Consider the following 25,532-nt stretch of genomic DNA (forward strand, 5'->3'; position numbering starts at 1 on the left):
AAGTCATGGTTCTGTGGCAACAATATCCCTCTGTTACAGGTACAAGAAGAGAAGGCTGTCTCTCTGCTTCAATGCACAGCAGAAATGCCGGAGACCGCCGCTTTGTTAATGGAAAAGGGAATGAGGAAGATAAACCAAGGCCCCTTTTACACCTCACATTAACATTTGTCTTGTTCACAGATTGTATCCACATGCAATTAATCTAGCATTCCATTTATATCTTACATTAAAATGTGTGGTTCTCTCTTTACCTGTGAGGCAGCTGTAAATGCCTCAAGTAAACCGAGACAGAAGGCCAACATGACTAGAAAACTTTCTTTTTCTGTCGAACATCTTTGAGGGTACGGAACACCCATTCAGTGCCGTCCAAAGTTCCTTATGTTGACTTTGTTGCTCCTCAGCTCTGTTATCGTCACATCTTTGACAGACAGCTGTATATAAAGGCAGCTGCACAGCAAAACATTAGGAAGAAAACGGGAGAGCTTGGAAGAACATGAAGGAATGTCTCACAGGCACATTTGTTAAGTCTCAAGTGCTGAGCCAGTGACTCTCACTAAGAACTACCTATTTGTGTTCATTCTGGCTTCATGTAAAAGCAAATGGAGCTTTTGATAAGAATATTGCTTTTGTGCAAAGGACACGAACTTTTGTCTATATCACACAAGCTGCTGAGATTTTCCACAATGAAGCACCAAGTGTTTTCGGTTCAGTTTGCATCCAAAGCTACACCACACACTGGTTGCAAACTGTCTTGGTAATTCTGACCTTTAAGGAAACAGTGGCAGAATTTTTATCAGCATAACTTTAAACATTTTTGTCAGATGGGGATAAGTAAGACGATGACAGTGAGGGAAAGGAAAGTTTGGACTAACAGACAGGAAAAGCCAAACAGGATCCCCATACTTACTAGCCACCCAGCTGCCGTGTTTTAGTCATTCTCTAACCAAACTCCTTCAGCTGTGCTAGTTGAAATGATACTTTTAGCTTTTGATGAAAGGTAGTAGATTTGTTTGACAAAAAAATCATTTCTTTTGATAAATGATTGAGCTTTTCAGTGATTTTACACATTTCTACTGGCACTCTCTCATTAGTGAGAGCTTGCTTCTGCAATAGCTGAGTCTCTTTAGATTTTGAACTGGTCGTGGAGCAGTTGTGTGATGTTATTGCACTACATTATGAAAGAGCATCAAACATCTAAAGAGTTCTATATAGACTGAAGAAGAGATGTGAATCGCTACTTTGCTCTGATGTTTTGTAGACTCTTTAAGTGTTGCTTCTTTATAAGGTTACGTGGTTTTAGAATAGAATGGCTCTTTTTTTCCAAACTTTTTTTGGACCTGCAGTATAGCGCACTATGTTGAGGTGTACTGCAAACACTGCGATGCTAGCATGAAGCAGTGGATTACTTTATTGATAAAGTTGCACACGTGCTGGGAATGTACACATGAGAGACCCTGGGACTTTTCCTTGCCCACCACAGCAGCTACAGTATATGTTTGATTCATGATGTTCAGACCTGTTGCATAATAAGTAACGCTGAGCTGCAAATGAAAACATGCATTTCTCGTGTGTCTCTCTAATTAACACATGGTTGAAATGCATGCCTCTGAAAAATAATTTCCTGTTGCACATCTGGTTTGTGAAATTTAGTCAGCTTTTTTGAGATTACCGGCATCCTGATCAAATAAACACAGAAAACCCAGTGCGTCATGGCACAGTGTTGTCTTGACATGTCATGGTTTTGATCGTGAGATGGCCCAAGGATAACAGCTGCTTCATGTGCACCATTTTCAGCACTGAGGTTGATCAGACGTGCGAGTACAACCTCTCCTGCCAGCGAAGTGACACAAACATCCTCTTTGTGTTGGTGTGCTCCTCCAAGTGTGACTTTCAGCAACATTTCGGCACGTACTGTTCACTAACTCACAGAAGACTTACCTCTATCAGTTTATCGGTTACACAAAACCAAGTTTCGTGCATGCATCAGAGCATGTTGCTAAGACACTGTAGATTGAATCTAACCCCTCAGCACACACTTCAGCGGAACACACACGTGCTACTTTAGAGCCGTGCATTTTGTTATGTCACATCTCCAGAGTTCATTTGGTTAATTAGAGTAAAACCACTCATCAGAAAGGCCATCTCTAATGTTTATCTCTGAGAGCTTGCCTCCTTTAATGTCTTCTTCTGTTCTTTGTTTCTTTCTTCAATGTTTTACGCCCACGACTGTTTTTAGTCTTTGCTAACTTTAAATGATTTCAGGTTCAGTCGCCTCACAGATGGCACTTGGCAATGCTTAATTGAGGCTTGCAAGTGAGTGTAAGAGAGAGTTTTTGGAAAGGATTTTAAGCAGCATCATGAAGCACTCTTTCTTTCTTTTTAAAGGGCTCCACAAAAGCCATAAATTGGCTTTTGGCCTAGTTCCATCTCTTGCTCGGTTCCCTCATATGCTTCTATAATGTATGCCGCAAATATTATTCTTGCTGCAGATATTATTCCTTTGCCGAATCTGTCAGGCAGAAGGGATTTAGTGTTGGGTTTCAGCATAGATGAGGCACTTTTTTGTCCTCTGAAATAGTGTACAACAGCTCCAATAGTTTTCTCAGTGCCTCGGAGAGATGAGCCCATTTCTCTCCTGTTACAAAAGGCTTATTAGTTTTCTCTGTCAGTACTTTTCTCGCTGGCATTGGTTTCTCTCTGTTGGAGCATGGGCTCTGCTCTCAACTGCAGCTCGTGATTGTCTTTGCAAAAGTATAAAGTGATTTCTCAGACTTATCACATTATGGACTGTCCTGAAATAAGTATAATCTCCAACAATGGGTCTTTATTAGAGTTACGGTGCAATCTTGGCCAGCGGGCCCATTCTCTGCCAGGAAAGTCAAGATGTTTATGACAGTGTAACTGTGATTAATTTTCTTAAACGAGAGGGTTTTACTGAGAATGCTAAGTAACTGTGGTTGATGTCTGTGGATCAACTCATTGGAAAAGAGCCCCACAGTGTACGTGCCTCTGATCCCATGTCTCACTGCAATGATTTTTGTGGCCAAAACAAGTCACGGATCGTGTCGCCTGCTGGTCTCTGAGGCTTTTGCATCTCTACATGACTTGAACACAGAGGGACATCCTCTTTTCTTTTGTCTTTTTATTTACACTTGCCCCCCTTCCTGTGTCTTTTTTTCCTCTACTTGTCTTTCCTCTGCATCTTCTTTGGCTGTCTCAGCTTGTAAATTCAGCTTTTCACATTAAATCTCTTCATTTCTGCTCCTCTCTCATCCTTGCTCTTGCCTCCTCTCCTCTCCCACGTTGTTAAAGCCACAGTTCCCACAAGCCCTGGAGCCACAGCTGTAGTTCGTCCATGTCTCCCCCTGACCTCCCAGTGTAGCACTAGAGAACAGCTGTTCCATGTACACAGACAGACACTACCCAACCAAGTGCAACGCTCTGGGGGAGGCCTGCAGCAGGGGCAGTGGGTTTACACTTTGACTTCACCAAACTCACGCAAACACACACAGAGAGACATATGTGGTCTGATGTGAATGTGAACTGTGGCCACTTTGCACTTAGTCACAGAGACATAAGCTGTAAATCAAAAGTAAATGTCTGCACACACATACATGCTCTAAACACAACCATACTTTTGCAAACTTTTATTAGACACACACAGGATCAAGAACACAACCGATCAGACACACAGGCACAGACAACAAGACTCCCCCTGTCAGCCTACGGCTAAGCCACAAAGATCCTCACTGAAAGCTTTAGTCCCCACTTTTGTTCATCAGGGTGGGGACCGGCACGATCTTTGACCCAGGAGTCGTGACCCCACTCCAGTCTGGAGCCGCAGTTCACTCACATGAGACCAGCTTCCTGTAAGGAGCATGTCATGTGACTAAAATACATCGGTTATAGTCATTGGTTATTTTGGTTATTGGTTATTTTCAGCAGTGACATAACAAAAACACAAAGGAATGAAATGGTCACACATGAAGAATACTTGATATTATAATCACTGGTTATGTATTGAAAATTCTAACTTTCACATTTTTAGTTTGTCAAATGAATGTTTTTAATAATTTCATAAAACACATGATTCATTTATATTTATTATTAGAATAGTTAGATCTCGAGTGTCTTCCCATTTAATAAATAAATCTCATTTAAAAATAAGATTTCAGGGTTGTTTTTTCTCCCTTTGGTTAAGGATTATGCTCCAGATCCTCGCATTCATTCAACAGAGAAATTCAAGTTTTTATTTTTGCGTGTAAAAATCATCTTTTTTCATAGTTCAAGATTAGATTTTGTGTTATTGCTGACTCTGGGAAAAAAACATTTCTGTTCTATTTAAAAGAAATTCTAACTATTCCCAGCCTCGGGTATGATCAGAGAACCCTCATGTACAGACTTGGTTGCCAATAATACCATTCACTGACTATTTTCCCAACAGTAAGCCAAAGCAGCATATTAAACAGCGGCTCTGCATTCACGTACATGCACAAACCCAAAGGTGACGGGTCACAGGTCGGTACTGACTACAACTACATGGCAGCTCACATACAGATAAACAGACCAAGATGGACACACACAGACACACACATGGTATTGACACCTGGGGCTGAATTAGAATGTACCTCCAGCTGACATCTATCCATGATTAATGAGAGAGCCCAGGTTAAGTTTGGGCTCCTTAATGAATAGAGTTTGAGAAGTTGAAGAGCCTATAAATATTTGACATGTCTCCTGAATATGTTTGCATAATTGATGCAAGGGTCTAAATTGAATCATAATTGCATCATAGTGGACGGTTGATCCTCTTTCTCTCCCCTTATTTTTCTTGTCCTTTGTATCCCACTCCCTGTGATGTTTCTCTCAAGACCAAATATGCCTCCTTCACTCAAACACATGCAACATGTGCACAACCTCTCACACACACGGACGCACAGACTCAGATGGGTGCCGACAGACAATCAATGCGATCTCAGGGTGTGACTGACACATGGTACTGATGAACTCACTGGGTAGCGTATCGCTTTGCTTGCCTCTGTGCTGTGATTGACAGCTGTACCTTCTCTCTGCCTCCTTCCCTTTTACTCACACACACAAACACACGCACACACTCTTGGAGCACCGAGTGTCTCAGACATCATGCTGCTCTCCAGTGTCATGCAGTGCTGACATAGTCTGTGTTTGATGCTGATGTCAAACTCACTCTCAAATGATTCTGTATGTGTTTGACTGTTTGTGTGAGTGTGCACATGTGCATGTGTCAGTAAAAGAGGTGGAGCAGTCTTTTTGGATGAGCATGGATAATGGCTTCAAGACAGAAACTAAACTGTATGCATCTATAAAGAAAATAGACTTTTGGTTATTATTACAACATAATAAGGAAAGACATAAGAACACTGTATCTTAATGGCTACATTTGTGAGTTTAGTTGTTTTTGTGACTGTTTCATAAATTCAAAATCTGCTTTTTCATCATATTTTTAATCTATATGGACCGAAATAAATAGACCGGTGTATAGCCGCTCTGCTCAAGTCCGTTTTCGAGATGGTCCTGGCAGGGAACTGAATCAAATGTTTTAATAAGTTATCAAAAAAAAAAAACTTAATCTTGCTGTCCCCATTCATGGGATTATTCTCATTTCGAATATCATGGGAAGAAATGTCATGTAATAACCAGGGTTGTGGAGCTTTTTGTTTAAGTACTGAAGTCCACAAGCACACACACACACACACACACACACACACACTTACAGCATGATCTAGTGTTAGACTGACTTTAAGAATTGTTTAAAGTCATCATGTGAATCATGCATAGCCATCCAAACCAGAAGATTAAATCAGTATCGCTTCAGTTTCTTGTTAAAAGTTTAATCCTGATCATATGGCAGGCTATGAGTCAGTGACCGTTTTTGTAAAAAAAAAAAAAAGATTGAACACAACACTAATAGACTCCTACATAATAGTAATGAATGATTATATAGTATAGAATAAAATAAAGGCTTCGAACAAGATTGAAATGATTTTATTGCATCATTTTGTATTTTACTGTAGTAGTTGTAGTAATAAATCTGTTTATGTACTACAGATGATGCTTTATATGATGACTCAACCATAGAGTGCTCATAAACAGAAGGCTGAATATTACAAATGACTAAATATCATTGCTCATTAGTTCATAAAACTAATTTTAAAAGCACAAGGTAACTATGTAGCCTTTTACCTTTTTTTGCCATTCCAGAGAGAGGAGAACTTAGTCCATGTAGTGTGTTTTTATTGGCTCCTTTGCATATGTTTTGGTGGTGAGTGGATCTACTAATGCAAAGAAGCTGTAAACGAATATCAACAAAAATTAAGAAACAATCTGCAAGTATTCTTTCAGTGTTGCATCTATTGAAATAAATAACAACTCTTAATATATACTGTCTGTCTTGTAAATACAAGATGATTAGAGATGCAGTTGAAAGATGATAAGAAAGCTTTTAAAGGATCCTTGATGTTTCTAAAGTCAAGTCTTAACTTTCACTTTATGAAAGATGTGTTTTTTTGAGTGAAACGTACCCACTGTTATCCATAAATAATGGTGTTGGGTATATTGTTAGTTTAAATCAGTTGGAGGTGAAAGAAGCCATATAAATGCCTCTTGGGTGCCAAATGTGAAAGACAGATGGATGCACATTTATGACAATATGACATGTTGAACACATGTCATATTGTTCATAAGGAGAGGATGATATTGTTTTATATTATACTCTCTGTTAGCTATATAGTCCCAATAATAAAACTCAATAATGCATGACCATTCTTTTTATTCAAATTCTTGCAAAGCCAATGTTTCTGGTCACAAACGGGCATTTTCCACAATAGTTGTTAACATTCCCTCATCGGTAGTGCTGTGTTGAAGGACCCAGGTGGCTCTAAAACTGTGATTTTATCTTGATTTAGAGGAGTCTTCTGTGGGAATACATTAGAGTGTGTTTGCAGACAACAAATTAGGTGTGATTAAGTTTCTCTTCACCTATTGGAAGAGAATCAGACCAGTCTTTGCCAACAGATGGGACCCTGATAATGGCCAGTGGTCCTTTGAAGTGGCAGGGGTTAGTGTTTGTGCAGTTCATGCATATTAAAGTAAATGCAAGAGTGAGTATCTCTTCGAGATTTTGGGTAACGATTTGTTATGACAGAGCCTGCAGTGATCGTGATGTGGATGGAATGAAAGTATTGTGTCTCTGAGTGTGTGCGTGGTTTTGTGCACGTTTCAGATGAAAGGACGTCTCAGTGAGGGGTAACTCTGGCCTTCTCTCTGCTCTTTGTTTCAGTGGCTCTAATGGCAAAATGTGTCAGTGTTTAAAAAGGGACCGCCGCAGAGCATGTGCTGACATGTCTAAATCTGAGACTGTCTCACACTTATGGATCTACACACATACACATGCATAAACATGCCAACTAACATGCACAGGGAGGTGTCCTAAGGGAATCTATCTGGAAAGGCAGAGCGAATCACAGCTGGTCTCCACTGAACATCCACGTAGACTGGACACCTCATCTCCAAGATCACACAGTGAAGCCCCAATTACTGACAAAGTGTGTTTGTGTCCACGTGTGTTCACGCATGCAAGTGTGAAGCGGGATTCTTGGAGTCATCTCGCTGCCATGCAAACAAATTTCCCTAATCCTCCTGGATACGTGCGTGGAATACTCGTCATCTAGTTTAAAAATCAACCTCACTTCCATCCTTTAAAGACTTGAGGGTATGCATGCAGTTGGGAGACTTTGAATACTGTGCAGACACTAAATGTAACTGAAAAATTGCCTCCATCTGTTGGCAGTGGAAAGAATCTGAGAGGACAAATTGAAAAGATTGCACGGATAAAGCCGTCACTGCGAATTAGTATCGCGGCAGGAAGACTTCTTGTTATCGGGGTATTTGTAAAATATTCAGGCTTACACACACAGGGTTGGGAAGTGAGGGTATCAGTGAATGTAGCTGGAAGGAAAGAGGAAAGAACCAGCTTCTGACCTAAACTGATGCAGAAGTTTGCATGAGTGTACCAAGTGTGAGTGTGCATGTTAATGAGTCTGAGTTTCAGATTAAGTGTGAACATGTTTTATTTTTTATTTAGGCTTAAGCAGTAAAGACCCACCACCTGCAGCTATACTTAGTGCCCAGCTCAGATATGAATGGATCCACTACAGCCAAGCAAACTAGCATAACATCTTAGAAATCCCTCACACCTGGTTACATTAAAATTAATGCTGCAACACTGAGTTGCAGGGACTTTCCAGGCAAAATTTGACAAGTATGGTTCATGTACTGGCACCAGGAAGAGACTTAATATACATAAGCTGTGAAGGGTACAGCTCAACACTGGCATACAGATAGCCTGCATCAAATTATACGCATATGTTTCTTTATGTATGTGGGTAATTTTGAATTTCACATTTCTGAAAAATGTTTCAGGGGTTGTTATGCGACTGTGAGCGCTCTGTACTCTGCTTAGGTGACAGTGACAGAGCACTACAGGCAGGAAAAAGGGAATAACAGACCAGACAGATCAGTCAGCGATCCCCCTCAAGAAATTGTTCTTGATGGGGCAGAAAGACCTGTCATATTAAACCTTGTTCCAGCCTTTTCCACATTCAAGTCAATATGAACTTTCCGTTTCATGACAGGTATCAGAAATACTTCCATATGCATCTCCTCTTAACCCTCAACAGTTTTCACGTCCTGATTCCTAATGCAAATGACCATCGCTTTCGCTTGCACTGTCTTAATTCTTGGCAATATTGAGAAGGATAGTCTGTTTTTGTAAAGTGTTTTCAAGAGTTTCTGTAAGAAAATGGAGGTGTGCATAAAAACAAGCAAAAAGTATTTCCATTTATGCCCATATAAGATTTACAAACAGCGGGATCTGCGCTGTCAGATATTAACACAGTTTGTTTTTCTTTCTGCCACATCTGTGATAACAGCTGTCCTGTTATGATGCAGCCTCATCTGACTAATAATGTCACTCGGTAAATTACAATCTGCGTGTTTGTTTTATCAGTTGTTAGTTAGATGGTTTAAGGCTGCACTCAGTTGTCTCTACGTGATTACAGGCTTTGATTTAGGCTTCCTTCTCTTCTAAGACACTTTCACTGGGGACTTTAGTTTTCTTGTACATCTGACTTAGTGTTGTCTATTTTCTGTTGTCTATCTTTGTACCTCTGTGTTGTTGTGGCCAATCTTAGCCTGCCAAGAACACTCGATGACTGGAGTCTTAATCTCACTAATGCATTTTCAGTCAGATATTTCCAGATATATGTAATCTTTCTGTTTCGTGCATAATGTAAACGAAGACTGAAGGCTTTGTTGAAACAAATTCACAAATCCTTTAATGAAACAAACCTTTTATCTACAGCTCACCAGTGGACATTAAAGCACCAAGTTTGTTCAAATATTACATATACTTGGCTGCAGGTTGCTTGTAACCTCTGTGCTTATGTTTCCGTTGCCCCTTTATATAATTCTACATGTGTCCAGCACTAGTCAGCCAGCATTTTTCTTGTCATGGGTTTGACCACAGAAAACCTATTTGTTTGGCCATGTGCACCTCTGAGCCGTTCCATGCTAGAATGCTAATTGGAATTAGCATAAACTGGCTGATGAACTCTAATATGGCTAATTAATTAGTTTCTGAGCATACAGCTGGAATTACAACAACAGAAGGGGAAGGTAGGACAAAATGGACACACAAACATCTGGATGCACTCATACAGATGCTGACAGATATTCTTCATCATAGCTGCAGGGTAAATAAGTGTAGGGGGGGGGGAGTCATTGTGCGTAACAGACGTAGACACAACCACAAAATGCTGATCCTTCTGGAGCTCATATCTGTACTCTACACATGTGCGCATGCATTTTCATCCTCAAACGTGCAAATACAGACATGCGTTTCCCACAGACACCCTCACCAAACAGCCACTATCCCAGTCAGTCAGAAGTACATTGAGCCAGCACATCTGTCGCACTCTCATGGGATCACATAAAACAATATGCTTCAGCTTACACTCTTGTGTTTACAAGGAGTACGATGATCCTGTTTCATTACTGCTGGAGTCTCTCTTTAAACTGTTACTTGCAAAACAAATGAGCACATGTTTGACATCCATAATGATGCTTTATCATCAAACCACTGTTATTGCTGTGTGCGATGGACACAGGTTGCTTAAATTATCTAATGCAAGTCTTAACTAGATTGTTTTATGTTGCAAAACCCATGGAGTGTCCTCACAAACCCTGCTGTGTTACATTGCAGATGGGCAAATAGATGATAAAAAGTCTTCCCCTGGTTTTGTTCCAGCCATCGACACACTACCAGACACTCATTCTTTCGCAGACTTGCACTGAAACCCACTTCGGAGGACAAAGAAATTAGTGAGAGAATGAAGAGGGACACGAGAGGTCCAGGAGGAAAATGTAACAACAGTCTCAATAAGCAGCAAATTGGATCTCTTTCTCTCTGCTCCATGGAAGACAATCAAGTCGGTTGAGGTTTTGTGTTTTCATCACCCTGAAGCTCCACAGTCAGGGGACGGACAGTCTAGGCATCTGCTAGGTCCTGGGTGGCACCAGAGAAACAGGAGGCAACACAATGAGTGCACCTTCGAGAATCTCAGCTTTATAGAGGCCTCATTTTTCCACATTACGTTATTAGATATCTATATTTAACAACATGCCTTAATTGTTCAATCTGTCTGCATTACATTCACAAACTTAACAGTTGGATCTCATCTTCAGAGGGGTTTTCCTTGTATAAATGATGCATAAATGAACTCTTTCAAACAATGTACTCTACCAGAAGTATCTGAAATAACACACTATAATAGCCTTAAGGCAACATTTCGGATTCCTCGCTGGCAAATACAATTTGCTAAAATGGCTGGTTGTCATTTCAGGCAACAAAAGTAATAATAGCTTTAAGTGAGAATCCTGTTTTCACTGACTTAATTATATCAATTTAATTCAGCATATCTATCACACAACCCGTTAAACAATGCAAGGTCTGACAGGTGCTGTAACAGTAACGAAGGGAAATAGCTGAGCACCTGAAAAGCAGTCATGGAGGGGGTTTTATTGTCTTCTACCAATAACACTGGGTACATACAGTGCAACAGTGTGTTTATTTTCTGTTTCACACCTTCACCCCTTGTTTGCATGGATGATGCACCACTCCTGTGTAATTAAGTCGTTGCAAATTAAAGCACCTAATGACATTACCATGGTAACACAGTATTGTCGTTGGGACTAGAGACGTGTTTCTTAACTGCTGTGAAATTGTTGGACATGTATTCAAATGCACACGCTCTCATACATGTGCACACAAAACACGGGGCTGCACATGTAGAGGTCCTTACCGCCGCTTTATTACATGAAGTCCTGTTTACTATCTGCGCCGTATTTTCTGCACGATACACTACATTTTTGCTCTAAAAGTGTCCTTCCATTGTTGTTACAGACGCGTTTCTTTTTCCTCACGCTGCTTTTATTGCTTTACACACACACACACACACACACACACACACACACACACACACACACACACATTCTCTAAAGCACATGTGCAAGACTGTAAAGATCGCTCACACATGAGTGCATCCTGTTGGCGTTGGTGGCTTCCACATTGAGATAAAACTGAGGAAGAACTGTTTTTATTGGAGACAACAAATTACAAAACAAGGAGAGCTTGAGAGGAAGTCAAATCTGACCACCTCATTCATTCCAAACTCTGATCCACTAACCCTCTGTGAAAGAAAATCATCTCTTTTAGGTACAACTCCAGTCATAATTAGATTAAAGTGCACAGAAGGAGAATCATTTAGGAGGGAGACAACTGGCACATCTGCATCCTGAAGTCTATCGCTGAACTAGGTCAGAATTTTAGACTTAGTTCAGAGATCTTAAAATGTCCCGTACTGGCATGAAATAGAACAAAACTGATAACTTCAGTTTTTCCTGTGACAGGTGGGTCAACATTTGTGTGACAGGAGAACAGTGCAATTGTCAGCTTAAACTTGTTACCAGGCTGTTGCGTGTTAAGTCCCACATTTATATTCATTGCCATCGGATGTCGGTCTGTCTTGTAGGCTGTTACTTACACACACACACACACACCGTCCAGGCAGACAGCTGGTGTGGAAATATGGGGTAAGATAGCTTATTCGTTTCTGTCGACAGGTGACGGAACATCAATGTGAGGGCGTGCAGCTGCCGTGTGTTCGCTCTCTGCATGTGTGTCTGCGAATAACTGTGTTGTGTGTTGCACAGAGGGTTATGCATGTAAGTGTGAATAAGGGTGGGACTTTATCACAGCCTGTCATGTCCCTGCACATTATTAGAGTTCGACTGAAGCAGAGACAAGGGGAGCATCTTTCCAGAAGCATCAGCAGTCAGCGTGAGTGTTTGTATTTATGCGTGAGAAAGAGAGAGAGTGTAGAGCTTGGCTTCCAGCTTTGACCCGTCAGCTCGATCCATATGCACAGGAACACACCAAAGGCAGCATCAGCAATCACTGTCACACTTCTGCACAAGCGTCAGTACATCCACAGCATCATCAATAGAGCTGGATCTGTGTGTGTGTGTCCTGTAACCTTCACCTTGGATGGACTATCGTTAAATGAGAAATGATTTTCTGCCTCACAAGTCTTTTAACCCCAAACCCAGGCAACACTGAAGGCTCGTTTCAGTTTTTTTTTAACAGATACAATATAAAAGAATATGCTTATGTACTAATGAACTCATATTGATAATTCAAATATGTACTTTAAAGTGTTGTATTCACTTCCTGAAACTTCAGAACTGCCATATGTACATTTGTGCTTTATTCTCTGTGCTGTTTTTTACTTGATTTGTGTTTTCTGTCTGTTTGAATTCGTGTTTCAAAAGTGAATTGTGTTCATTCTGAGTAAGACTGACGCTGATGCAACAAATATAGTCTTTGTTGAGTGCTTTGGAAAGGAAGTATGCACATTGACTCTTCTAAAATAGTATCAGTGTTCTCTCATTTATTAAAGAGGACAATAATCGTAGGACTAATGTTGCAGTATTTTGTTGTTGCGGTTTCCAGGAGTTCTGTGTATAAGTTTGTAAGCAGGTTAAATGTGTTGGTAGGAACGGGGTTAATACGTTGTGATCTCTGACCTCGGGTGCAGTAATTAGGCTCGGAAAATGTGCAAAAATGACGTAAAACAGAATTTAGTAACTATTTTTTTATCCTCTGTCTTGTTAATATTGCAGATCTGATATGAATGTCTTATAACGGATCGCCCTACAGCCTCATATTCCATTCTGAGTGTGCTCTAAACAGAACAATTTCAGCAGAACTCCTTTTGAATTATGCCCTGCCTCCTGTACGCTCGAACTAGACAGTGTTTTGTAGTATCACCAGGAGCAGCTGCAGATAACGTCTGTCCTCAGTTATACAGATATTTTCACAAGTTTGTGTGTGACAATGGTCTACATATGAAAGGTAGGAAGAGATTAATGACACAGAAAGCAAGAAAGAGAAAAGAAGAATGAGGACAATAGAGGGCTTGGCATGGGGGGGGGGGGGGGTTAACGTCTGAATAGCTCCATAAATCCAATTATGTAACATGATACAGTTTAAACACATACCTATCATAACATGCAAAAGTATCATGAACACAAACCAATGCACAGATACACACCGTTTCTCTATTTCTGCCTCTCAGTTTCTCTCAAATACACATGCACAGAGCCAGCTGTGTTGTGGAAGCAGGTGTCACTCTCAGCTCATTACCCCTGGCAGGGTTGATCACCCTGTTTGGAGAGCTATAAGACACACCTCACTGGAGAAATGGAGGGATCAGAGGGCTGGAGGAGTACAGCGAGGGAATGGCAGCCTCCTGTTTGCAGAGATAGAAAAAGGCAGCGAGTAGAGAGGGGGTTGGTGGTTAGTAAGGGTGTGTGTTGCTGCGGAGACAGGTGGAGTGTGATGGGAGGTGGAGAGAGGAAAGATGTAGCTGAATTAAAGGAAAGAGGAGAGAAGACGAGGAGTAAGCCAAAAGTCAGAGGAGGCTGTGGAAATCACACAAAGGCAACAGGGGAAATTAGAAAATTGAAAGACCGTATAACTAATTATATATCTAGTGTTATTTTGGTGGATAAAATCAGTCTACGGTTAACAGACCTAATTCCTGGATAGCTTTGGCTTAGTGTAATCATAGTAAATGAATATGGATGTAATGTTTCCATGTTTCACTGGAACAAAAGGTTTATTACCTTTTTGAGGCGCTAATGTGTGAAAATTGTGTTTTATTTAGTTAATTAGGACTCTCTTTTCCTGTTTTTGGTTCAGTTGAGTACTTAGAATTTGCATGTTTAATGGCAATGTTTGTGTAAATTATGCCGTTTCTAGCAGATATTGTATGTTACCACCAGTAGATTATTAGTTCTGATGCAACGTGAATGGTTTTAAAAATAAAAAAAAGATACGGGTAGTGCATGTACTGTATGTAACCTGTGATTGCTCTCAGTTTTTCAGCATGCTTTTTTAAACTTACATATCTGTGAACTCACTGCGTGTGTGTCTTTGTTGTGTCTTTGCAGGTATGACTACAAGGAGATGCTCCACAATTCCACCTTCTGTTTGGTGCCGCGTGGCAGGCGGCTGGGCTCTTTTCGCTTCCTCGAGGCGCTGCAGGTAAACAAACAGCACACACATAAAGACACCATTCTGAGAGAGCAATGCATCTGTGGCGAATTCAAGCCCACTAGCCATATCCCTGGGAAAAAAAATGTTCACTACCTACACTCTTCCTTCCACATTTTTTTGATAACTACTTCTAGAACTTAATAATCATTGAATTATTACCACCTTATTTTCCACTGATGTAATAAATATGAACAAATAAGACATTTGCTGAAAAGATGAGCTGCTGCTTTTTACATCATAGCACTCGTTCATTTTGCAGCTGCACTGTTATTAGTTATTGTCTGAAACTGTGAAGATAGCAACCAAATATTTCAAGTCTGAAAAAGACAATTGATGTTCTTTGGCCTTTTCTCACTTTATCAATGTGTCACATAGTTTTTTTGTGCTTGTAAAAAGCTGTGAAAGATACAGAACCCACAGGTCACCTAACCAACTTGTTGTCCAGTCTTTTTTTTTTCCCTTTATCTAACTTAACAATTGAACAACTCCACATAACGTCTGCCTGGTGGCAAGTTTGGCACAGCTCAAACAGGCTTTTTCACATATGACTTCTCAAGCCTGGACCGACTAATGTGTAAAAGTACACATATGGGGAGTAGACGTTGATCTGTTGCCAATACACCTCTGAGCGGGCGAGGGAGGCAATACTAGAGGCAAAAAAGGCCATGTGCGGATGGGCAAACTGGCTTTGTGGAACTCATCACTCAAACCAGTTTCACTATCGTCACCCAGCAGATTCTGCAAAGCTGGGTAGATGTATGTGAGGACACACCTTCCTTTATTTAGTCAGTGTGATTTACTAAAGAGAAACGGGTTAACTAGGATATCTTTATTGTGTAGATAAGTAACAAGTGACACGTGAAGAGTTAAGAATTATCAGCTTCTTCACACGTTTTACTTAATCAGGTGATCAATCAGAGCAGACTGGGTCTTCCAGGGGCGGGGCTTAAAGAGACAGGAGCTCCCAGAGGAGACTCCAAAGATAAAATAATGAACGTGAGCATTATACGAGCTCCTTAACAATCAAGTATCATATAAACTTGTGCTGAGCCACAAAAGATCGATTTTTAATTTTTTTTATACTTTTATTTATTCATTTTTATCTGCCAGGTTATTGTTTTGTTTCGTATTCCACTCACAAAATTATCAGTGACATGGGAATCCTACATTCTATCATGTCAGCATTAAATTTAACCTGCACTGGATTATGAGGGAAAATCCTCCACCTAATGAACTGTAACATAACGTCACAGTTAGGGCTGTTTACAAGTCTAAGTAGACAAATAATAGAGTATTAGACAATAAATAAAAAGCTTAGACATAACAAGATGATGAGCATAAACTCCACCAGTGAGTTAACTCACTGAAATCATGGCAACTATGTGGATATATGACATTTCTGTTAGTTTAACTCCACTGTTTTTTATGTAGGTTAATACAGATGATACGGTTAGCATGATCACTGTTATCTCAAGATATGTAACAGTTACCGCACATACCTCCCTTTTCCACCTGCCTCTTGATGCTCGTGCACCTACTTTTTGTCTCCGTTCATCTGTCTTTCTAACTGCACAGCAGTCCTCTGCATTGCCACCGCACTGTCCTTTACCTCTCCTTACCGAACGCTGCTGTCCACTGAGTGCACCCACAGAAGTGCGATTATCTCACTATCAGCTGCCACACGCACACATGGCGCACTTCGCCCAGGAGTGAAATATGCCGTCTCCTCTCCTTCCTCCATCCGTCTGACTCACACCATCCGTCGACTGGGCCCAGTGTAGCTAAAGATGAAGGCAGAGAGTCAGCAGGCCTCTGGGCTTTGCATGACAACCATTCTGCATATGGGTCAAGTTGTGTGTGCACGTGTGTGCGTGTGTGCGTGCGTGCACAGCAGGGCCTGTGGGCCAGTTCTGCTTTAGCTGACACCTTTATGACCTGGGAGTGACAGCGCCGTCATTACATCAAACTCCCACCAAAAAAACACACACACCAGCTGTTCCCCCATCTCTCTTCTCATCCCTCCATCCCTCTGCCACTCCTTTGCCAAAGGTCACATTCAGCTTCAACACCCCCCCCCCCTTTCATCTTTTTTCTATGTATCTATGTACCCACTTTCTTCTGCCTTTTGATCTTCTTTTCAAATCCTGCTCTCCCTTTATCATTCCTCCTGCTCACCTCCTCTGAGTAATTAACCCCACTGCACCTAATACTGTATTAACATTTTAAAAGTGATGCACCTGAAAAAGAAAGTGTGGGCGCATACACAGTAGTGTGATCACTCGATATTAAGTGAAAAGACACTCTTTTTTTATTTTTCAGACTTGTGAATGATTGTAACATCTTTTATAAATCAAATCAACACAAACGGAGCAAGTAATTAAGATATTCTTTTTGTTCATGTTTGATTTTGCAAGAGTTGCCACAGTGTGGATTAATCTTGTCTGGTTTATTTAAACCCGATCTGCCTCTTTGCTCTTCTGAGGCTCATTCTCAGCTCTTTGCTTGTGTTACTTTCAGTACAGAGGGATGTACTGTTTATCTCACTAAAGGCTGATATTTTCCAATATCCATATCAGTCAGCATTATACCGGATTATTCACTATGTGCCTATATGCTGCTGGCCTACTTATCTAGATGGTATGTTCATGCTTATTTCTGTTTTACCTCTGAGGTTCCTATTTAAACATCTATTGAATAACTAGCCACCAGCCAGTGACAGCATGCAGCTTTATCGGCTGGTGGGGACATGATTATGGGTGTTTTAAAATGCATTTATTATCCAACAGTTCCTGCTTTAGTGCTGCATTCAGAGGCAACTTGGAACTATTTCAATCTGCAATTATTTAATTTGTCCTTTTCTTTACTGCTTTTGTGTTATTCTTCTTTAGCCTGATGTAAAGCACTATCACTGTCAGATGTGCTTCAAATGAATTTGCCTTTCGTTGATTTACAATAGCCCACATCTGAGTACTCACTGAATGCAGCATTACTCTTCAACAAATGGGAGGACTAGCCAAGTTTAAGAGTTTACATACGGTGACAAGTTAAAAAAGAAGTAGCAAAGTATATCTTTATTGTTGTAATGACTACCACCTCAGTCCTGTCAATGCAGACCAAGTCGGTGACTACCTGGTGAGCAAAGTGCAACATTTCACAGCTAAAAACTGGTATTATCACAAGAGTTCATAGTAAAAAAAAAAATACAGCTAAAAAATCAAGTAGAATTTGTGATGCCCTCAAATATGATTCCAACTAAATGTTGATGTTGTCTTTGGTTAACTGTGGTGTGTAATAATTCCAAAAACTTGCCAATAAACTGCTTTGTAAAGTCATTACATGTCAAAGTTTAAAGGTTGTCCTTCTGCCCTCTAGTGGAAAAAAAAATCTGTTACCACAGCTTTCAGTGTATGCTGCAAGTCTGCGGTTTCTTTTATTAGTTTGAAACTTCTATTATGTTGATATTTTGTAGGATAAGATTCAAATTGTCCAACGTTTCTCGTTTTAGGGAGACTGATATTTGTGATGTGTAGGATTTAGTGACACCTAGTGGGATAATTTCAGATTGCAATAAACTGAGCTCCTCTTGCCTCACTCCCCCTTCCAAGCTAGTAGCAGGAACTATGGTTACTTTTTAAAAGAAATATGCCTTCCTTTGGGCCAGTGTTTGTTTGATCATTTGTTTCGGATTCCCGCAGAAACTTTAAAAAAAGATGCGGCACACTGTTGATGCACAATTATTGGGGGACAAAAACACAGATTTTTATTTTCATCTAATTCTCCTTCAAGGAATACAAGATTCTGAATATTGTGTTGCATCTATACAAACAGGGTTCTATAATTCGCACACAGTGAAACTTTAAATCAGTTATATGACCGTTTTAAGACATCTGCTTTTAAAGCACAAGCATTAAAGTTATGCCTTTTGATGAGACTCCCATTCAGGGACCCATTTAGTTCTCAGCTAATAAACTTGACAGCTATAACCAACATAAAAACCTTGCAATAACCAGTTTTCTTGCTTTATTGAAGGCTGTGATGTTTGATATGTTTTTCACTATGATCTGTTCAAGTCGAACCAAAAGTGCTGGAACTTTTGTAAGCTTATTGACAAGCGGTTTGAGCATGTAAGCATGTTTTTTTAATTCTCTACTGTGAGATACAATGACACTTGAAGTCAAATAAAAAATATCCACCAATAAGCATAAACACAAAAAGTCACTGGTAGTAAATTCCAGCCGTTTTAACTTTATTTTAAGAGAATAATAGCAGCCCGTGAATAAGCTACATCAAGTTGTTTGCGAGGGATCACATCCTGGCTTCCCTGCTCGTGTTTTTCAGGCTGCGTGTGTGCCGGTGATGCTGAGTAATGGCTGGGAGCTGCCTTTCTCCGAGATCATCGACTGGAACACAGCCGCAGTCATCGGCGACGAGAGGCTTCTGCTGCAGGTAACAGCCCCCAGACATGCTCACACATCAGCTGCACTGTATCAAGACGACATCACAGAGAGAATAGGCAGCAGTTTAACAAAAAGCAGAGCCTGTTAACGCGTGCTCTCTTCCTCTACCCAATCTATCTCATTTTCAGTTTTCTTTCAGTGTTGTCTGATGAGGTGGCTCAAGCAGCACTCAAAAGTCCTTGACTGCCTCAAAATGTCCCTCAAAACCTCAAATTGTTAACGAAAGGGTAAATAAATAGAATGAGGAATGGATTTAGTTAGAATTGCTTGAGCTTCGTGGAGAGAAAAGTAATTATATGCCCATTAAATCTTAATTTGAATGAAGCATGTGATAATATTGTTTGACATTGGGTTTTATAATGTGGGAGCTATGCAGCACCAAATGTGCCCAAGTCATCCTGGATAATTCTTCTAATTAATGTATTTTATTGTAATACAATGGGACGTAATGCTGATTATAAATAAAAGTATGACTTGCTTTTAAAGTATGTCATTCACTGAGTTTATATGTCGTAAGAGAAAAATTCTGCTTATATTTTATGCCAACCTCTCCATAGAATGTTTGTTTTTAACAAAGAGATGAGAAAGAGTTTTTCTAATCTTATTCAACCTTTACTTTGACAAAAAGTCACAAAATAAACTACTTTGCTTATTGATGATCAAACTGCAGCTCCAGCATTTAAAACTTTTCTAGCAAGGCCTTTTTATTTTTATCTAGAAATTCCTTTCTTTGTGTCCTTGTTCTCCCAGACTAAAATCCATTTTTGTCTTTTGTAAATGCTACATTGGACTATTTAATCTTTCCTCCTGTGAGACAAAACTTTCCAAACTAGAGTCTTTTGGCCCTCAAGCCAAAGGACTCTGCTGGAATTTTCTAAACTGGGCTGCTGCAGGTGATGCATACTTCGGTCCTGACTGGGGTCAGGTTTGAAGGAAACTCACTTATTGGCTCTCTTGCTGAGACTTGGATGAGAAGTTCAATACCACAACAGCTTCAAAGTCGCTGTGTAGAAATTAAAGTAGGTCTGAAAAATGCCAATCTCTTCCTGAACTTACAGAAACGAGAACTTGAAGTGAACTGTATTCTGTCAGATTGGACTTGCTACTTAAAGCAAGAACATCTAAAGTATTGCTCAGAGCCGGGAACAGCAGCTTGAACATAACATTGCTGCCTCTTATTTCTGTTTTGCAAACTTTCATTTGTATCTCTTGGCCTTCATTCATTATTGGTCAAAGCGTAGTTAGTCATCATAAAGCACTTCATCTTTCATTATATGATTGTGCTGAGTGTATCTTGTGTCTCAGGCGGGGCAAAGCGCAGGCTGATGTTTGCTTTTCGTCGTTTACAGATTCCGACCACGGTGCGCTCCATCCACCAAGATAAGATCCTGTCCCTCAGACAGCAGACTCAGTTCCTCTGGGAGGCGTACTTTTCCTCTGTGGAGAAGATAGTGCTGACCACACTGGAGGTGAGGATTCAAGGCACACATTCACATGTTCTCTAAGCACCACACACACAAAGCTGCATGTCGTTTTGGTCTTTTCTGCCTTCCTTTTTCCCACTTCTTATCCTTACATTAGTCTTTCTCTACAGTGTCTCTTTCTTTTTTTTTTCTCTCAGACATCTCTTTAGTCTCTTTGATACAAAGCAAAATAGCAGAGTGATCTGTGCAGTTTACACAGAGCAAAAGGGGAAACTTTTAGTAGATAGTTCCACATTTCAATTGTGACTTCCATCTAGAATTTGACAGTAAATCAGCTGTTTCCTGTTGTTTGGAAATCATTGATGGCAGTTTTAGTATTTAGAGTAGACATATTTCTAAGGTTTGCTCCTCGAGGGCATCTCAGAGAGAATATGAGTATGGATCATTGTGTATTAACTTTGAGGATCCAAAGATGTGACCTTAAAGTCTTATTCTGCCTAAATTTTTATGAGTATGAATCAACTCAGTTGGCTTGAAGGATGGCTGTAAAAACAGTTTGTAGTGCTGCCCTTCGCAGAGAACACAGGCTTCAAACACAGTGAACTGTATTTTAGTGGACCCCGATGGATTGCTGATGTATGGTTTTCAGGAAGCTTTCATAAAGTTCTTCTGAAGTCTTTTTTTGGGGGGGTCTCTAAGGTCAACAGAAACTTCTCAAACAGCCCCTTGTCATTAGTTTCTTTGTTGAAAACAGGCCCTTTTGGAGCCAAAATGTGGCTGGGACGTGCTTGAGACAAACCAGTTTAAAACAACGTGTCATCCAACCTTTTCTAAAAGGAAATGTGTTTCAAATTCATCCAAGTTCCCTCCCTTGAAGCCAAGAAGTGAGAATAGTGCAGTCGTTAGAAAAAGTAGACGAACAAAAGAAGAGAGCTTGAGAGATGTGCGTCCTCCTAGTCAGTGAGTCAGTCAGTCCATGAAGAGGGCATGATTATTCGTTTCAAAAGATTTAATGTCTTACAGTTGTTGGCAGGATTGTCGATACCTCAATGTTAACACCTCATGTTGCACATATGACTTTGATAACAATTGTCCCGGACCAATCAGTCTGTATTGTTGGCTATTGGCTATTGTGACTGTGTCTATCGAGTTGCGAGAGGGTGTCAGAAAAAGAGGTTTAAATTTCAGCAATCTGAGAGCGCCACACTGGAACATAGCTGTGTGCCTGTGTGCCAACCCTCCAGTAAGTACAACAAATTACTTAGTTTTCATACATTTCCCTCAGACGCAGAAACCTAATGATGATGGATCATCGCTACCTGGAGAGATAACTTAAACACAGTTATTCCACATACTCAGGTTTGCAGCCATTATTTAAAAAAGGAACATATATTCACTTGAGCCATCATCCAAGAAAAAAAAGTTTTAAAAAAAGGGGGGGCCTGCTTTAGCTTTGTTCGAGTGGAACGGGTTTCCTATTCCACAATTATAACTGGGATCTTCAAGAGAAGAGAGCAGCATACGGGTTATTGAACAGCCCTCAGCCCTCCAGCTGTTGGTTCAGTCTGAAGTGACGGAGCAGAACAAGCAAAAGCATCTTTAGACATGGGATACAATGTGCATACAGGCCACTGACTCATTTAGCTGAAAACCTCAACTGAAGTGGTGTGAGAAAAGATATCAGACACTGTGCACAGTTTGAAAAAGTACAATGCAGTGGAAATTAGGATTTAGAGATATATGCTTTAAATTTGTTTACAATAATCCAGTTTAAAGAAACAGTGACTGGAAAAATGTTTGTCCACCCTAAACCCACCGGAAAAAACAACAACGTATTCTTAGTGCTAGTGTCATGCTGTGGATACAAATATCTTCTTCGTTCCTCATTCAAGTTCCCCATCACGCATTTAATATCTCTTCTTACCGTGTCGCTAAAGCCCCGGAGCAAGACTCCCCTCGATGCTACAATCTCACTAACAGCATAACCTCCCAAATTTTTCATCTAAATTTCCACACACACTCTCAAACACACATCGCGTGTAATCTGCTGAAGCTTCGGTATTAAGAGTCGGTCTCATTTCAGCTAACTCTACATTTATGTTTGTTATCTGTCCCTATCTCTCTGTGAGCTATCGCACGCAGACACACAGAATCAGAGGCACATCTCCATATGTCAAGATGCGTCTGGGCAGACACTCGTAGCACCACCCAGGCTTAACCCTGCCGACATGTTGTCACTCTGCTCAAAAGTGCAAGGTGAAATGGTGAAAGCCTCTGACTCAGTGTGTGTTTGTGAGCGTGATTGTGTTCATTTAAGTACAGCAGCAGGTCAATGCTAAACCCTGACCGACCGTCCAGTGAAAATAGAAAAGGGGAAATTGGTGGGAGAAAGGGTGATGATGAGGAGCAGGGGTGACATATGTAAATGGCGTTGCCATGGCAGCCTCGAGATGATAAGCAATGTGGTTTATTCGTCCTGTTGGGCCTACGCACACACACACACACACACACACACACACACACACACACACACATACACACGACTCGACTGCAGATCTGTAATGATATGCACACACACTCGAATAGCTTGAAAGATTGAATCTACTTGCACACATCTAAAAACCCACATCCCTTTTACATTCTCTCAAAACTTTATTTCTGCCTGTTTGTTTCTCTGTATTCATGAGAGCCACAAGCCGGGAGACTTCAGACATTTCAGTTCAGACATTTTTATGAGAACAAATATTAGTTTTATCCTTTAAGGAGCTAACTTGATTTTAGGGTTGGGGTTAGGATTTGGTCAGGAGTTGTGATGATAGAGTTGAGGTAAGGGGCCAGTGAACGCATTATGTCAGTGGGGGGTCCCCATAAATGTAGACAAAGAAGTATGAGGGTGTTTGGCAATGGCAAGCTCGCAGGAATGAGCCGTGTTTCCTGTCAGGAAGTGGCAACGTCTCGACCAATCACAAGGTCAATATCACCAGATCTGTGCTGCTGGTACACCTATTAAACTCACCTATTAAAGCCGAGTCCACAGTGTGCTCCCACGGAAGCAGGATTTATCTATCATGCTCTAATTGGTTGATTGTGGCTGTTCTGAGGTGAGATTGAGTCGTCCATCATGTCCGACTGAGGTCTGCCGACGGGGGAGGAGCCGCAGCCAAGCGAGCAAAATTACCCCTCATAAGGTGTAAAGGGCTGCAGGGTTTGAAGGTGGCCGGCAGTGTTTTTATAGAGAAGTCACCAGATTCCGAGTTAATCTGTTTTTCTGAGGCAAACGGTTATCGACTGCCCCCGGGGACAGAGCTCGGAAAAGTAAAAGAAACTCACACATTGTGGGGTTTTTTCCCCTCTTTTCTTCACATCGCTGCCCTCCTGTGATTAATTTTTATTTTGCTTTGTCAATATTATCACAGTAAGCTCCCTCCAGCTATAGTATTAGCTTTTTACAATTTGAACAGCTATCAGCTGCTCAGCCGTCACACAGCTGACTCTTTTTGCCTCCTTCTTTACTATATATCCGTCCTTTGAATTACCAAGCCAACGGCCATCACCTCCTGATTCAATAGCTGCCATAAAGCACGGCTGCAAACCTGTGTCTGTTTTACTGAAGCAATTTAGCATGGCTCAAGGGCACAGCAGCAATATCTGTCTTCTCTGTCTGCCTGTTCAGCAGAAGGCGACTGTGAGCTGCAGCCGGGGAGGAGAGTGCCCATTCTCACGTCCGACCCTTTTGACTGACCGCTCTATTTGGGCACAGAAAGGACTGGGGCAGGCTTGAAAGACTGATGCTTAGATATAGCTGATGACTTTGTCTGTGTTGTCCCCCCCCACCACCCTCCATTGCTTCTGTATGTGTGACTGACTGGCGCAGGTGCCTTCGCCTTGCTGAGCTGGTCTCCATTTGGTTTGTCAGCGGAGGAAATATTACACACTAACACAGATTTGTTTCAGCTTTGCTTTGTGCCACAGCGAGTCACTCTTCACACAATCGATAGTTGCTGTTGTGAGGTGATACAAAGTAAACATTTGGAAAGCTCTGCTAGCTTTCATCTGATGCCTGTAGATTTCATTTCACAACAGTTCCTCACCTGCTTTAAGTTTTAAATAACAGTTCAGTAACATCCTGAACTGAGAGGGAATGAGGGGGGTTGGCCTTCATTTACATTTATGACTATCAGCTTCTTGCCATTTCTGTGTGAAAACTCATCTCAGTGTGAAACGTTTTATTGGTGTGATTACAAGGCTCATTGATCAGGATCTTTTTTCACCCAACATAATCAGGCTGACAATCACCCTTTTATCAACACGAATATTTCCTCTGTGATGTGAGTAGATTCAGACTTTTCTCTTAGTCTCTATTGATAAGGAAACCTCACAAATAATCATCTGGCCTGAAGGGATCTGTTCGTGTTAACCCCTCAGCCCTTATCAGAGACCTGACTTTTAATTGACAAACCTGTTTATCTAAACAAATGAGGTATATTTTTTTAAAATCTGCATTTTTTTTTTAAGAATGAAGAATGTTTAGAATAGTTTGAAGTAAAAGCTGCTGCTTGGTAATGAATGAACTGAAGTTTTTTAGTCTCGTATAATTCCCTGTTGTTTGCAGGTTTGTATATGTGGGTTGGAAATGCATCATTGCAGCATTTGTTGTATTAAATGCTGTTTTTCAGTTCAATTATAACATATATCTATAAGTCACACATTTGTTCTAATTTCTCACATAAAATCACAGGAACAGGTAAGATTGTCTACTTGTCCAAAGTGTAGTAGTGTCACAGTGAAGGTGCAGAAATTGTTCATGTGCTAATTGATCATATACAGTATTTATTGATATTAAAGCCTAACCTGGTATTTATGCAACCCTTACCATTTATTTTTACTCGCCTAACCCTAACCACCCACAGCTGACAGCAGTTTTGAAAAGTAAAA

The 25,532-nt window shown here is 40.6% G+C and overlaps 1 protein-coding gene across 1 annotated transcript in view; it reads left to right on the forward strand.

Moving 5' to 3' along the window:
- The window catches only part of ext1b (exostosin glycosyltransferase 1b), a 120,659-nt gene that overhangs the window by 66,187 nt on the left and 28,940 nt on the right, over positions 1-25,532 (forward strand). Inside the window, exons 2-4 of the mRNA XM_072370057.1 lie at positions 14,611-14,704; positions 19,055-19,162; positions 20,523-20,642. Of these exons, the coding sequence (XP_072226158.1) occupies positions 14,611-14,704; positions 19,055-19,162; positions 20,523-20,642 (322 nt within the window). The remainder of the gene's footprint in view (positions 1-14,610; positions 14,705-19,054; positions 19,163-20,522; positions 20,643-25,532) is intronic.

The sequence above is a fragment of the Leuresthes tenuis genome, unplaced genomic scaffold, assembly GCF_036924035.1.
Source record: "Leuresthes tenuis unplaced genomic scaffold, fLeuTen1.0.hap1 SCAF_18, whole genome shotgun sequence".
NCBI classification, from domain to species: Eukaryota; Metazoa; Chordata; class Actinopteri; order Atheriniformes; family Atherinopsidae; genus Leuresthes; species Leuresthes tenuis.